The 15827-nt window shown below is 42.7% G+C and overlaps 1 protein-coding gene across 1 annotated transcript in view; it reads right to left on the bottom strand.

Annotated features, from left to right (window-relative positions):
* The window catches only part of cacna1g (calcium channel, voltage-dependent, T type, alpha 1G subunit), a 210569-nt gene that overhangs the window by 131829 nt on the left and 62913 nt on the right, over positions 1–15827 (bottom strand). Inside the window, exons 4-8 of the mRNA XM_050059547.1 lie at positions 10065–10224; positions 6182–6476; positions 5489–5581; positions 4447–5338; positions 3269–3666 (exon numbers count right to left, since the gene is read on the bottom strand). Of these exons, the coding sequence (XP_049915504.1) occupies positions 3269–3666; positions 4447–5338; positions 5489–5581; positions 6182–6476; positions 10065–10224 (1838 nt within the window). The remainder of the gene's footprint in view (positions 1–3268; positions 3667–4446; positions 5339–5488; positions 5582–6181; positions 6477–10064; positions 10225–15827) is intronic.

Below are 15827 nucleotides of genomic sequence, written 5' to 3'. Positions count from 1 at the left end.
CATGTGTACAGAAAGCAAAAATTCCACGTTTAATTAACTAATATAATAACTGACACCTGACTTGACTTCATAGCCTACTTTTAGAATTATTTACAAGATTGCAAAACAGTCAACAGTGTTCAAACACAGAACTCAATTAAAACCAGCTGATTCTATCCACAGGAGCGCACTGTATTTACACTGCATATTCAAACAAAGCACACTCTATTTACACTGGGTACATATTCTACAAAGTGCTTTCATTGCTGGGCTGGCTATCAAATATTAGTATATGCCTTAGCAAGGGTAGCCAAGACAATGCCCACGAGTGCCTGGTTGCATGTTCTAAAAATAAATTGCGGTCACGCCAGCCGTCACTCGCATCTCTGTGGTCAAATCAGTTGATGTTACAACTGTATGCACCCACATACTGACACTCATGGTAAACGCATTCAGACGGCCCAAACTGAGATGATGGGAAGAGTTACAGACGGACTTGGCGAAGTTAGCAGAAGAATACACTTGTGACTACATCTGGTTTTCAATATAAGGTGTTAACCAAAGGTATATAATGCCAGGGTTGGAGGAGATAAAGGGGTTACTGGCCCTCACAAGACCTGGCCACTGGAAGGGTGGGTGCTGGCCACTATGGTTCTGCATGTTAATGTGGCTAGCTTGCTGTCTGCGCAGTACAATAACCTGAAGAGTAGCAGAATTAACCTATAGACTGACATACACAATCAGTCAAGAAAATTCTTGGTGGTTAACCATTTACATCCCTAGTGGGCATACAAAGTGACGGACTTTGACCCAAGAGTGCGGGTTTTGTATCCTGAGTCTCTTCTGTTGTTAAATTAAGGCAACAAAAGCACTTTGGTTAATGTTGATTTAATTATAATATCCAATATTTTGGCTCACGTTACTGAAGACTTTGTAAGAGCCAGTGCCTTAACAGAACAATTAAAATGGTTAATAACGCTGTAGTCACTAGGATCAGATCATCTCAGCCTCTAAATTATTGTATTTCTCTCCTCAGAACTATCATTGTTATTCAGTCTCAACTCTAAATGTTTTAGGAATGTATCTGGATATGTCTAGACAATGACATTTGATCACGGGCCTTTGCATTTTCACCTGGCATTAATAAGTGCTGTCTTATCTCTTCTGCATGTGTTGTAGTCAGATCTTATTATGCATTACTTGGAGCTCGTGGACTAGTCAAAAAACACATGTGTCCCAGATTAAGGGAAACAATGCGGGGTTGATGCTTTCCTTGAAATTGTACAGGTTGTATTCACACCTGGCTGAGATCTGATCACAATGCATTCCAAACGACCTCCAGATGTGGCGTAGTCGATCAAATATCATTCTGATTGCAATGTGTTCTGCATGCATTTACACCTTGCATTAACATGCCTTTTCCCTAATCCAGACAAGATGTCCTGATCCACATTGCATGGTAATATGAGGTGTAAATGGGGTCAAAGACAAAGAAACCCAGGAGTAAAACACTGCAGATTGAGAAAGACAATCTCTGTCAGATGTTGTGGGGCCTTCCTCACCCGTTAAATCACCCCAGTTCTTCTCTCTCTCCCTCTCTGTCTCTCATACGCTCTCATTTCCGTTTTCTCTCTCACATGGCTGTAATTATGCTCGTGTAAACAAATGAGGCCAGAGAGAGACATCAGGAATTTCAGTTGGGCCTCTGGGAGTTGTGTAGTTTACACAATCACACAGAACAATACAGAGGATCTATATGTTAGCAAATATTCATATTGGGTATGATAGATTCATACCGTATTCATACCGTCATACTGATTGCGATTGCAAGAACGACTGCCACCCAGTCCACCCCCAGCCACTCAACTTTCACAAGCAATATTGTTGCATACCCCAGTACATTTGCGTCATCATCTACGCAACATTTGTTCACCTTGTCGCTACAGAGTAGAAAAGTATGCCAATTGAAAGATCCCAAGCACATAAAGTTGGAGTTGACCTCTTCATTATATCTACTATGGGTTATCTTTTGGATACAATGTCAAAAATGACCCTCTCGATTGCCTTCCTACTTTATCACTGATGGCTGTGCAATTTGGAGGGCGAAATGTACGCAGCAGCATATGCTGCGCACACATGTAGATTTCGGAGGAAATCAGCTGCACTGAGAAATGCTACTTTGCAACTTCAACTCGCCGACTGTTACCCTTGTTAAATAGCAGTCCATCTCCATGTTTTGGTACACTTGGTGTGAACCACACCTGAGTAAACATGAACTGTACTCGAGACCACCTTTTCAAGTGGACCCTGGCATGGATCGATATATTGTGCGTGGTAGTAATGCCCAGGTTGACCCACAGCCCAAGTCAGGTGGTTCAGGTAAGCTTGTTAGAAAATATGACAGGTCTCGGGTTGGCGGGTCATAAAGTGACAAAGCAGCATTCTGACTAAGACTGATAATTTACAGCAATAGTGCGCAATAGTCCACCTTCCACCTTCTCTTCCCCTCTCTCTGTTTCTCACACACATTAAGCAGTTTTATCATTAGTGCTACTGTGCTCAGGGTTGCCGTTATTCTGTTTCTGACCAGGAAAACCTGTTAAAGTAAAAATATTTCCCTCTGAGAATATGTAGGCCTAACAACCTAGAAGCAAGCAAGCTAGCAAGCTATCTACACCAAATCTTAAATTTACACTTCTGTTACATCATTTTAACAAACCACTGTACCTATCAGCTGTGCACTCAAGATCATACATAAGACTATTTTAAAAGATGGGTGAATACTTGCTGTCTTCCTAAGTTTGTATTTAATAAACAGAAAACACACGTTTTATATTACAATATTGACTGAAAACAACATACAATAGTCAACAGCAAGTAGGTTGCTACTAGTGATGGTTGTGACCTGAAACTTTCAGCTCCAATTTGCAGTTTTGCGGGTCAGGTTTGGGTCATTTATTATTGCAGCAGGAGAGGCATAATGGTTCTCATGATGGGTTGGTGCAGGTTTCAGAAAACCCTAACACACGCATCACTAGTGCCGGGGTACTGTACACAGTATTCATCCTAATCAAACAAACTGGATTTTGGGGCCAAGATTGCTCAGATCTGGGCCCGAGTTCCTGATGTAGAAGCCTCCTTAAACTACTACTGCCATACAGTCTTTCATTAGGTCTCATCTGATAGGCTATTATGGCTACTACCTCAGTGGAGCACCATCCAACAGCTGCATTCAACTCCACATTCACACTTTTCTCAATGAGACATCCAGATACACACAAACACTAACCTGCTCATGATATTCAATCCCCATGCTCAGAGTATTGATCAGAATGGCGATCATAATCCCTCGTCCAAAGTACTTGCTGTCCACAATCTTCCTGAATGTGTCGCACACCAGCCTCCAGAAGTGAACCACCTTCGCTGCCGTCTTGCCCAGTCGACGGTGCTTCTTTTTGGGCTGCCGGCTGTCTCTCCTGTCCCTGTGATGGAGGTCCTGGGTGAACTCATATATGCCGTCGCTGTCGGAGTCTCCAGGGGTCTCGTTGCCCTCGGTGCCACCCTCTGATTCGTTGGCCAGCGCTCTTGCGCACAAGGGGCAACTTTCTGGGTCCGATGTCAATGCGGCTGTGTCCATGGCACTGCTGAGGTCACGAGCCGACAGCTGGCAGGAGAGCTGGGCTGCAGCTGAGTGAGAAAGGTCAGATGGAGAAACTGAGACGAAGAGAAGGAAACTGCAGTGAAATCAGCGTGATTGTGATAAATTACAAAAATGAAGTGGTTTAGACAAATTGTCAAATCCAATGAAAGAGATCTGTTGTGAACAACAACATTTTTGGACAGTTTGCGTGTGTGTCAGAGGGAGTGTGTTTGACGGTGATGGGCAGTGTGTGCTATGAGTAATGCCTTGTCTCTTCAGGCTGTGCTGTGGTCTGTCTGGCCTGCTGCCAGCATTTCCACCGTCTGTACAACCTGAACAGACCTGGCCTGACTTTTGCTGAGCCCGCTGCCTTTTAGAATTTGGCTGGGTCAGACCAAGCTGGCTACAGGCTCGGATGTGAGGGATTAGCATTTATTGACTGTAATTAGCACTCTTTCTGTCTCTCACGAAAAAACCCAGCTCTGGACAGTGTTACAGTTTAAAGCTTAATCACGACAAATCGATACCGTACTCCACCAAATGGATGATTGCAGAAAAAGGAACACTTCCAGTGGTGTGTCACTTGATTTGCTTCAACACTGATATGGAAATTAGGCACTGATTCTGACTGAACGAGGTACACTTGTTATTTTCAAAACCCTCACTTTGCCTTCCAGTTTTTTCTTAATGGGAATACGAAACAAAGCAAACACAGCACAAAGGAATGCAGCTAATGGAGCTAATCAAACACGTTCCAAGTTTCTGATTGTGTTTACGATCATGATTTTCAATGCAACATATCTGTGAGTTTTGTGTGATTTGTCTACCTGTGGGAGTGTGTGCGTCCACCAGGCTTGATGGCCGTCTCTCCAGGGGCATGGGTGGGATATTCAAGCTGATGTTAGTCAGAGTGCTGACAGCAACACTCCCTCGTCTTGACTCTGCCAGGGCTCGAGCCTGCAGAGTGGGGTAGTTCTTAGGCCCTGGAGCAGCAAAAGGTACAGAGTTCCTCTTCATGGCCCTGGAGACGGGAGCCGGGGCAAGGGAGAATGGACCTGGGATCGGGGGGGTACAGCAAAGACTTTCTGTGTGAATCACAGTGTGGACTGAAGACGAATCGGCAGCTCCAGCAGCAAGGTTGGCCAAAGTAGCCAGGTTTGTATCTGAGGTGGCTGCTGTCACTGAAAGTGGTGGAGATAAAGCAAGATGCCCAGCACCGGTGGTTGATACAAGAGCCCCTCTGTTGTTGTTATGAGCACCTGCCTCCACATCCCGGCCCTCAAGACACCTGAAGCTCCCTCCTCTCCTCACACTGCCATTCCCCAGGTTGTAGTGGTGGTGGTGGTGGTGATGGTGATGGTGTGCCATGTGATGAATTGACACAGATCCCTGCCTGGAGGGCTTTCTCCTCCTTCTCTGGCTGTGGCTACGTTGGGGCTCTGTGGGTGGGGGCGAGGCGGCAATATTAAGCCCTGCACGGCGAGCCAAGAGCCTGCAGACATGGGCCACTTGCCTGGCCCCCTTGCGGACGATATGAACCAGGTACTTGAGCAGCTCGTCATAGCAGGAGCCCGGCTCAGAGAGGGAGGCCAGGGTGCTGGCGTTGGACATGAATCGCACCCGCTGCTCCTTCATCAGCTGACTCTCCCTCTGCTTGGTCTCTGAGAACTGAGTAGCGATGACCACCAGGCACAAGTTGATCATGAAGAATGAGCCGATCTAAGGACAAGGAGGGGTGGATGACATTGTTATTCACACACTTCCAATAGATGCTCACACAAGCGTCCCCTCGACTGATCCACTTCTTCAATCATCAGCAGACACACACACACACACACACAGCTAGTGGCACCATGAAGTGGCACTTACAATGATGAGTAGGATGAAGTAGATGAAGTTGTAGAAGGAGTGAGCATCCATCACAAAGTACATGATGTCCACCCAGCCCTCCAGAGTGATCACCTAAAGACGAACACAAGCAGAGGAGAGGAATATACAGAGACTTAGAAAAAATAAAAAGATCAGACGACTCATAAAGAAACCATAGAGAAGAGAAATACAAAAGGGACTAAAATAGACCATATTTCACAGTCTAGAGTGTTCCAAATACCAACACTCAGCAGAGGACTAATCCCCAACATTTCTCTTGTGTGCTTTACCCCACGCAAGCAAACTGGAGCAGTGGCCAGACTTTTGGGGGAACTCATCTCCAATCTGGCTTTCGTCCTCCAAAATTACCCCCCTCAGCTATACAGTAATGAATAACCACTCCAGCAAAAAGGCTTTTCAGATGACGTGGAGATAGCAAACAAATGGTGTGGAAAAATTAAGCTACAGTCTGGTGGTGTGGCTGTGGCGACCTGCTAATCCAGTAAGCCCTATTTCTATGATACAGCAGCCACAATTAGGCTCCATTTCTCCCTCTTCGTCTCCATCTTGTATTACACGCTTGCATGTCAGCCAAACCCCACTGTATGTGCCTCAATGCAAAATTTTAGGTCTCACAAACGGTTTTGGTATGGGTCTTCATCCATGCCTTGCGGGTGTGAGCAGCTGTTTTACCTGAAAGATGGCAATCCAGGCATAGCAGATGTTGTCAAAGTTAATGGCTCCCTTGAAGGGGTTGACCGGACCAGCAGAGCAATTGGTGTAGTACTGGTTCCAGTTGACACAGGTGGTGTTGTCAGTGCTGTTGTAAGAATACATGTCCAGGTTGCACTGAATTCCTCCTTCTTCGTACAGCTTTGGCACCGAGTCACAGTCTCTCATGCCGTTCTCTCGGTCCAGAGAGCAGATGAAGGGGTTCTCGTCATCGTTTTCAGTGTGGTAGTATTTATCTCTCTCCACAGAGAAAGGGCTATGGAGAAAAAAAAAGAGAAGACACGGCAGAGGTTAGCCAACTGAATTACACTGGTCTCAATCACCACACCACATCAGACTGGGCCCCAGGTGTAGGGTGTAAGAAACTACCTAACTAACTGATTATTTTGAGACTCTAAGTAATTATTTAGAGAAAGTTTCTCATTACAATGACTTAAGAATCTTTTGGGCTTCCATAATAATGACATGTAATAATGACATGTCATGACAGGTCAAGAAAAAAGTGTCTCATACCAGTTGGGTTGCTGACTAGTGCCTATTGGTAAGGCCATTGGAACCAGATATACTGAACAGGGATGGTGGTTTGACAACTCAGTGGGCCATGGCATTCACACAAAGTTATCATTCAAGCCAGTGGGGCCAGCCACTGTAGTTTTACCTAAGCAGATACAGTAGAGGTATAAGGCTGGGACAAGACACTGAATATTTGCTCTTTGTTTGGATGAGAGCACAAGTTAAAGGCAGGTAAATTAGGTCAGGGCTGGGGAGTAGTGTCACTCGTCATGGGGCCCAGTAGATTTATAAAAGGAGAGCCTGACACCGACTGCAAGGCCATGTGACAGGTCAAAACATTATCTAATATGAACACTGGGCTTCCATAGGAACACTTACCCAACCTTTGGCACATTTAACTGTGCATTGATAACTATATGTAGGCAAGTAGAGAAGATTACACAACTATATATTTTTAAAATATTAGCTAACATTAGCCACCATAAGCTATTGGTCACACCAGGCTAAGAAATGTGGTCTGGAATGAGGAGATAATAAAATGACCTGATTGCTAACAATAATGACAGAGAATTCTTGTACATTTCATACAAACAATGTTGAAATACAAGAAGCTACATGTTGTGAAACCACAAGACATCTGGGCACAAGGTTAAGGAAGCATAAAAGCTAAAAAAAACATTTGTTCTTCACCTGGGTTTTTCCTGAGACAATTTACAAGAGACAGTGACATATCTCTCCTCAGGGAATCATCTTTGTCCCTCTGCCATCACTGCATTACAACCTGCTTTTGCTGCCAGGTCGAGGCAGTTAAAATGGCTGGATGTTTTTATATTACACAATGATTTTGGCATTCACAGGGTGTCATTTTAAGTGGATCAACTGCAGCCCCAAAGTCTACAGGTTTTAATTCCATGCAAATCCTACAGCAGCTGATTTCACTGATTAACGCTCCTTCCAACAGATAGGAGGAACTAATCAGTGAAGCCAGCTGTAATTGTGTTGACAAACCTGGGGCTAAATGGCTGGGGAGACCCCTGTGTGCATTGTGTTTGTCTGCCTGCCACACCACCTCTTAGCATATCTGTTCCAGAGCACTCTGTCTGGACTAACTGGTATGTGTGTCTGGTTAATGTGTGATATCTGGCCTATCCGTAAACACACATTCAGATGGCGGCTTTTATTAATTGCATAGTATCCTCAAATACTCTGAGTGACCAGACCAGTCCCACATCAGGACCACCTCACACTTATTTATTTATACATCCTTAAAGGCTGTTTCACACCGAAGGATGATCTACAGGAGCATTTATTGGTCTGATGAGCTCAGTAAGAAACACATTTGATTTATCACACCCTTAAATGACGCACGGGATGTGGCTCCTACCGAGTGCTCTCACATATTCTCAGTCAGCCTAATAAAGAGTCACTGTCAACCATGTTAACAGCTGTTACTTTGCTAAAGCATGAAAATATGTATCAGCGATATGATTACAAGAGAAATTGTAGCAGCCGTAAAAACAGATATGTTTATGACTCTGAACATAGAGCCAGGCTTATATGCCATTCGTCTGATGTTGAGACCTTCCAGAAACAAGAGGAAAAATTGATGATGATGACAAAAAAATTTGCCAGCTCACCGGAGCCATTATGCATGAACTTAAATTACAGCTGGGAGATGTCATAAATCCTATAGAGAGTAATGAAGCCAGGTTGATGCAGGGAGCATGAATAAGTCATGGGTGCCCATGTCCCACATACCATGGGGTCTTTCTCATCATTTCAGGGCTTGTCGCTCTCCCATTAATCATGATGATGAGACTCTATAATCACTAACCTCACTGACTTCATGACCCAGTTCAGCATGCAGGGTCAAGGTTTACTCCACAGTTTTACCTTGGTCCCCTGTAGACCTGTTTGTAATCTCACCTGCGTTGTTTATCTCAGCTCTATTACTATATTAAATTAATCCAGTCACCTTGTGCATCTTTGGTTTGGTAACAATTTTATCAATATGGGTTCTTAAAGGCCAGTAGCAGCCTGAATATTTTTTAAACAGGGAATATATGCACATTTTGTGCATAGCAATTTTGTTTGATGTACTGTGTCTATTTCAGTATCTTCCTTTGACCATTTTAAAGGCTAATTTTGGTTAATTAAAGCTTTGGTCTTCTTTTGGCAAGTTTGGTCATCATTTCTAATGGTTATAATGAATTATACACACAGAGCTAATAGGGAAATCTGTAGACATAATAGCAGAGCAAAAGAGAACATTGCTGAAGCCTCTCTGAATACATAAAAGTTTGGTACCCAGTTTTGTCACCTCATTAACAATACTCAGTTTGGTTGCCACAAACATGGCTGGAAATATCCTTATGTCTTTTGAAACACTCCTGGATTTGTTTAACATTAAACGTTATAGTTTAATGGCACCTGGCGGCATCAGGGGGTAACGTGGTGGAACAAGGACGAAGGTTAAGGCGGCAAATATCCGAGTGGGGCGGGCGGGAGGGGTGGTGTTTGGGTCCAACAAACACTGACTTTCACCTGAGAGAGCAGTGTTCGCATTCCGTAAGATTCTTGAGCCAAACTCTGTTCTTTTTTCCTAAACCTAGCCATGTGTGTTTGTTGTTAAAGGAAAATAATGTCAGTTTGCGGTGTTGTACTGACGTAGTGCATTTATTTTGAAAGAGACTGTATGGAAACGTTAAATTTCCTGTGAAAACAGAAGTGTATCTTGAAAGGAGAAAATGCATGTAACAGGCAGAACTTGATACGGTGTCCCAGAACATCAACAACCAACACACCCAGGGTACCTTGCACGTCCACAACCAAGCACGTCAATATGTGACAAGGACGGAGTGAGAATGTGTTGTTGAAAATGACCAGGTTTTGTTGGTCTCTAACAGTTGTCCACTTGCCTAGGTGTCATGCCATTCACCCCCCCACCCCATGAATAACTTGGCTGATATACATGTAATCTGAGGTGTATCACTTTAGAAATGGTGACATGATGAAATGTACAAATGTAACATATCCATGGTTTCAAGACACATACACTGCCAACATATCATTATAGCAACTGGGCTAAACAGAAAGCTTCTAGCAAGAGCAGTTTTCAAATAAATGTATTGTGCAGACGTGGTACAACAAATTGTCTCAAGTACAAATATCTCAAAATTACAGTTAATTACAGTAATTAGTTACTCAATATTGATCCCACAGTTAACATTAAACTGAGCAGATGTGAGTAGTGAAATCTCAGTAGGAAATATTCTACACATACTGGCACAAGTACACAGATAAAATATTGATTGGTAAAGGTGGAACTCACAAGGAGAAGTTGTCTTCCACGAAGCAGCGGTTTCTGAGCAAGCCGGCCCACAGCTGGACGCCCACGATGCCAAATATGAAGAAGACAAAGAAGCACAGCAGCAGCACGTTACCCAGCATGGGCAGGGTGTCCAGCAGCAGGGTCACCAGGATGCGCATACCTGAGAGAGGAGACAAGGACAATGTCAAACAGCCGGGCAGCACATAATTGTTTATTGATACACATGCAGCAGATATGTACTTGAGCAGGTTAGGTGTATGTTATTGTCAGAATGGAAAATCAAACCTCTTTTACTACAAGTGGCAGTGCAACACATTTTTCAGAGCTAAGTGCTGGGTATTTTATTAAATAGAATGGCTGGTATGAGTACCAGTCATCTCACTTTAAAACCATTCACGCTTGCACTGGCCTATTATGACACACTTCATGTGTACTTCAAGTGCACAATTCAGTTTCTTTATTCATTTCATCAATCATTTCATCATTTCATTATACACTTGCAAGCTGACGCTGTAACACTTTTTACAGTTGAGTAAAAATCAAATAATAATGATACATTGTAAAAATAACAGCCTACTGCACATTGGTCTGGTGAATTTAGCCTCCCGGTGTTTTATATTAGTTAAACAGCTTAATGAGTAACTGTCAAAACAAGGTCATTCATTATAACTGATGAAGAGCAGTGCTTTGGGTTAGTCGTAAACAATATGGGGTCTGGCTCTTGACAAACAGAAGTGATTCACCATATTAATTTGTCAGGAGGACGTTTTGCCAGCGGGAAGGTTTAAAAAAAATAAAGATTCACAAAATCCTATGAATAAAGGAGAGGCACTGAATTCATAAAGGGGCTGTCTGTATTGCAGTCTTGCTCGAATGGCATATGCAGATTAGTGTATGCCACTAAGTTGAATGTGTAGTTGTTTGCCTACTCGTATGTGTCTGCTGTTCGACTCATAAAAACAGTATGTCACTCCTCTTCCACTGCCACATCCCCCTCCCCACTGACATGTAATGATTCTCACTGACATATGCTGCTACTGCAGTGAAGGTGTAAGTAATATAAATCTGTTCCACTTGCATATACCATTCTTTTAAACATTAAATAAATAATTACACTAATAAATGAAAATGACATCATGCCTTCTGACATAAACAACTAGCTTGCTTTTTAAGAGTACCACAATGATTTAGCACTGCACTTCATAACACGTCCAGACAGATGATGGTGAGAAGATCAAAACTGATGCAGCAGAACAAGAGATATCATTTTTTTTTATTCACAGCATTCTTCTTCCTCATCAAAATCTGGCACCTACATTACCCACAATGCAACTATACCACCGTCAGTTTGGCCAGAGATTTGGAGGTATTATGCTAGTAGCTGCTAATGTAGCCTCTAGCCTCTAGCCTCAAGAAGAGAGGAGGGTAATATCCAATGTTATCTCAAGTTACAGTTTGAGGCAATAGAGTTGTGCAGGAATGAATCCTAAAACCCGTGAATTAGTCAGCGTTAGTTCCCTCGTCTTGAAATCAGTGGGTTTCTTTGAATGTGTTTGGCTAGATGTCTGAAGGTCTGTGGTTAACACAAGCTTAAGAGACTTTCCAATTTGTTCTACAACATAAAATATGTCAGTAAATACCCTATTCATGAGTTTTGCAGCTTTACCTGTCAGTAAGGGGTTGCTACAGTATCAAGTAGCTTATTAAGACTATAGAGGTTTTCAGGGACATTAAACTTTAACCAACCACAAGTTTAGTGGTGGCGACACAGAAGTCATGCGACTGTGGCATAGTTCCATTATAGCCTGATGTTAGCTTGTTAGCTTTATATCTGGCAAATGCATTTACACTTCGAAAATCATAAAAGTGGTGTTCATTTGTGACGATTAGCGTGCTGAACAAAACCTGTATCATAATTTTTTGTTGGTCACAGAGCTTATTTTCTGCAACAATCCAAAATCCTATTAAAAAACCCCTACGGTTTTTGTCAAGGGAACCAGGGCAGCACTAACTCCTGGGTTGATCTACAAAAATGCATCCATGCAGCAAGGTGTTTATCAGATTTCACAAAGCTACCTTTAAAGCGCCAAAAGGCTCATGCTTGTTGTTAGCCATCTGGCTATCACCGCTAGCTTTACTAGCAAGAAAGCAGAAATGAAAAGTGTTCATGCCATCAGGGACATTATGGTTACAATCCATCGATCTGGATCAATGTATCGATTCAATGATCAATGATCCAGTATCATCGACCAATCTATATCATCATCCGCAGGTTACACCTTATTTTGAAATTCTGTGACACCATCAAACAGCAGCAGGTAGATGGCAAACAGTCATGATACAGACGATGAGGATAATGTTATTTACTCGGGAATAAATCAGCAGTGTGGAATGATTTTCAATGTCAGAGACAATATGAGTCAACATACACATGCCGTAAGTAAACAATGCCAACATGGCGCATGTTGCCTTGCCGGGGGCCACACTCCGCTAACTTCTTGCAGCAACAAAGCAACGTTAGCTGCTCTGTTTCAACAATGCTAGGCTGAAAAATCATGCAAGCAGGCTGAAACTCGAGCCATGTGGTGACTTAAACCAACAGTAACTGCGAAAAAGTTAAATAGTATGTATCTTTTAAAGCTATTTGTTGAGCAAAATTCTGTTAGTTGCTAGGCTAATTTAGTCAACTTGCATAACATATTTTTCTTAAGTCACATATGTAACATACCTAATGTATGTCACCTACGTAGTGTAAGCTAACTTGCATTCATTACTTAATTTAGTTAACAGACACACTTATTTTGGGGTCATCCCTATGTTTCGCGGGTTCTATGTTTCGCGGGTTCTATGTTCCCCACTTAACCCTGCAAAAAAGGTTCTATGTATGTTCCCCGCTAACACAAAAAGGGTTCTATGTTTCCCGCTTGGTTGAGCGGGGAACATAGAACCGGGGAAACATAGAACCTTTTTTGTGTAAGTGGGGAACATAGAACCTTTTTTGCAGGGTTAAGTGGGGAACATAGATCCCGGGAAACATAGAACCAGGAAACATAGATACGCTCCCCTTATTTTAACCCAAACCATGATCGTTTCCTAAACATAAACAAATGGTTTTGTTGCCTAAACCTGACAGTTTTACAAAGTTAACAATGTGTTTAAAACTGTGACAGTTAACAGTCATTTTGGGAGTCACTGGCAAACATCCTATGCTGTTGTCAGGGTATTAGGACATGTTGCAGAAACAATCTCTGCTGTATTAACGTGCTATGAGCAAGAAGAGCACAGAAGGCCAAAGATGCCCCAATAATAACTGAAAGCCAGTCACTGCATTGTGTCAGTTGTGGGTTTGAATATTTGTAACTGTAAAAAATATTAAACATGCCATTGTAGAAAACAAAGTGTGCTCAGCAGCATCCTTCCTTGAATGAATAAAGTATAAAAATACATTTGGATAAGACACAAGAGTCCTGAGTCCAACGGAAGAACAGGGATTTGTTAGCAGTCTGTGAGAGTGTCAGCAGTACACCTACAGCTTGCTCTGAATTAACGCCACACTAAAAGACCTGCTTTTTTCCGCCTTTCATACAGTACATCCCTGATTCTGTCAGCTCTGGACAGTGTTCCCTCAAGTTTCTGACAACACGCACACTTCCTGCCGCCCACACACTCCCTCTGCTAAATCTGGCTGTGTCCCTCTGCTGTTGCAGCTCAGATTTTGCTCTTATTTTCATGCACTGATTTTCCTCATTCTCATCTATGTATGTACATATCTATGTATCTATCTATCTATCTATCTATCTATCTATCTATCTATCTATTATCCTTCCATCTATCCATCCATAGCTACTGTATAATCTCTGTGTCTCTGTCCTTGTCTTTCTTTCTGTGTGCCCATGTCTCTGTCTCTCTCCATCCCTGCAGGCTACCCTCCCAGTAGTAACCCTGTGAGTCAGGCGTCAATAATGAGGATCATTTTCCTGATCAGGGGTTTTCTGGGTAATTGGAGAGGCCGGGACAGTCCCTGTCGGAGCGCCGTCAGAGCTCGTCTGCTGGGCTGACAGCCACCAAGGAACACAGGAGATGGGGGAAGCACACTGAGCTGAAGGAGGGAGCAAGAGAGAGGGAGAGAAAGGAGAGGAAAGACTTTCCAATCGGACACCCTCGAGTAAACTCAAAAATGTCAATGTTAGCATGCTTGTTGCTTTAAATGAAACACGTGTATTTACAGGACATGTTTGTCAAAATACAATTCTGTCCACGCTCTAACACCTTTCAACGATATCGTTCCATCTGGGAGCGGCACACGAAACTGCATGAAGAACTTTTCATATTTGTAGAAGATTTTTTATTTTTTTTTTCATGTGGATACATACTGAGACAGAGAGTTTCTGGTGTTGACAGATGGATGGAAAACACCAGATTTGCTAGGATATGGAGAACAAATGAGGAGGAGACAGCCAGGAGACGCAGGGAGGAGATAAAGGGAGGTGCGGAGCAAAGATAGCCTACTACTGAAGGACAGGAGAATGAGTGGCAGTGAGCAGCATCTGCGGGATAACATGATTGTTTGGATGGTATCTTCCACCGCATCCTCCTCTCAGTGGCAAAGATGTGTGAAACCCAGCTGGGGCAAAAGTGACAGCAGTGAAAACACACAAACTCTTGAATGGCATCCAAGACTCTTGAAAAACACTGTTTCCAAGATATTTCAATTTAATAATGGCTGCCACATTATGCCCTTGATGCAATATTCAATTACCAGCATAACAGACTATACAAGCACAGTGTGAGATGAGAGTCATAAAGAAAATATCTCGTAATGGCATATCTCTCTCAAAAAATTAAACTGTGAGTCATTGCCTGGGGCCATTTGTTGCCACTTGCTCTTTGGTAGGACATCCGTTCAACATAATTGCCCTGAACTCACGAAGAAAGTGTATTCTGATACACTCTGACAGACCTGACTCGCTGCCTACAACAGCAAATTCATCTCTATCGTTCTCTCTCTGGTCATTATTGAGCAGTGCAGGCACACACACACACACACACACATCCCAAACACATACACAAGAGCACACATTCAGCTCCTTCAAGTGATTGCTCTCATAGTGTAATGTGCTGAGCTGTTAGGATGCTGCTTAGCTGTGCCTGAGTTAGGACCAGCAGCTGGGATTAGTGTCCGCAGCAGGCCTGAGGCACACTAACTGGTTTTATGCGCTGCGATCCAGAGTGGATATGCATCTGCACAATGAGAGTTTAATACTTAAACTGCTCCGTGTTGGTTTCCACTCGCCTGACAGCTGCAGCCATGGAGAACAACACAGATCATTTGCCACATTTATCATACAAAAGGAGCTACATTTGACAATGCTCTGAATCTTGATGTAAAATATATCAGTGTCACAAATGATCTCAGAAGTGACAGAATTAATTGTTTCAACTCAAGTTGTCTGAAATTTTTGTGAGAATATATAGAACTTAATAGCTCCTATTTCTGTTTCCGTCTAGAGCCATATTACACTAATTATCTGGATGTACTGGGAAATATATATATTGCAAAAACAAACTAAATACAAACAAATCCAATTTTGTAGAATTTAAATGAATAAATTACAGATTGTTATCCAAAACAGTACAAGTAAAAAGTTAAAGTAAATAACCAGTATATCTGAATGAACGGTATACTATGTACAATCAATCAAGCAACCCCTCTCAGTTATCATTAATGATCCACTAGAAGTGTGTGGGCAGTGTGTTTATTTG

Source organism: Epinephelus moara, chromosome 13 (assembly GCF_006386435.1).
Source record: "Epinephelus moara isolate mb chromosome 13, YSFRI_EMoa_1.0, whole genome shotgun sequence".
Taxonomy (NCBI): domain Eukaryota; kingdom Metazoa; phylum Chordata; class Actinopteri; order Perciformes; family Serranidae; genus Epinephelus; species Epinephelus moara.
Note: the sequence above shows the minus strand (reverse complement) of the source record. Positions and strands in the feature narration are given on the sequence as shown.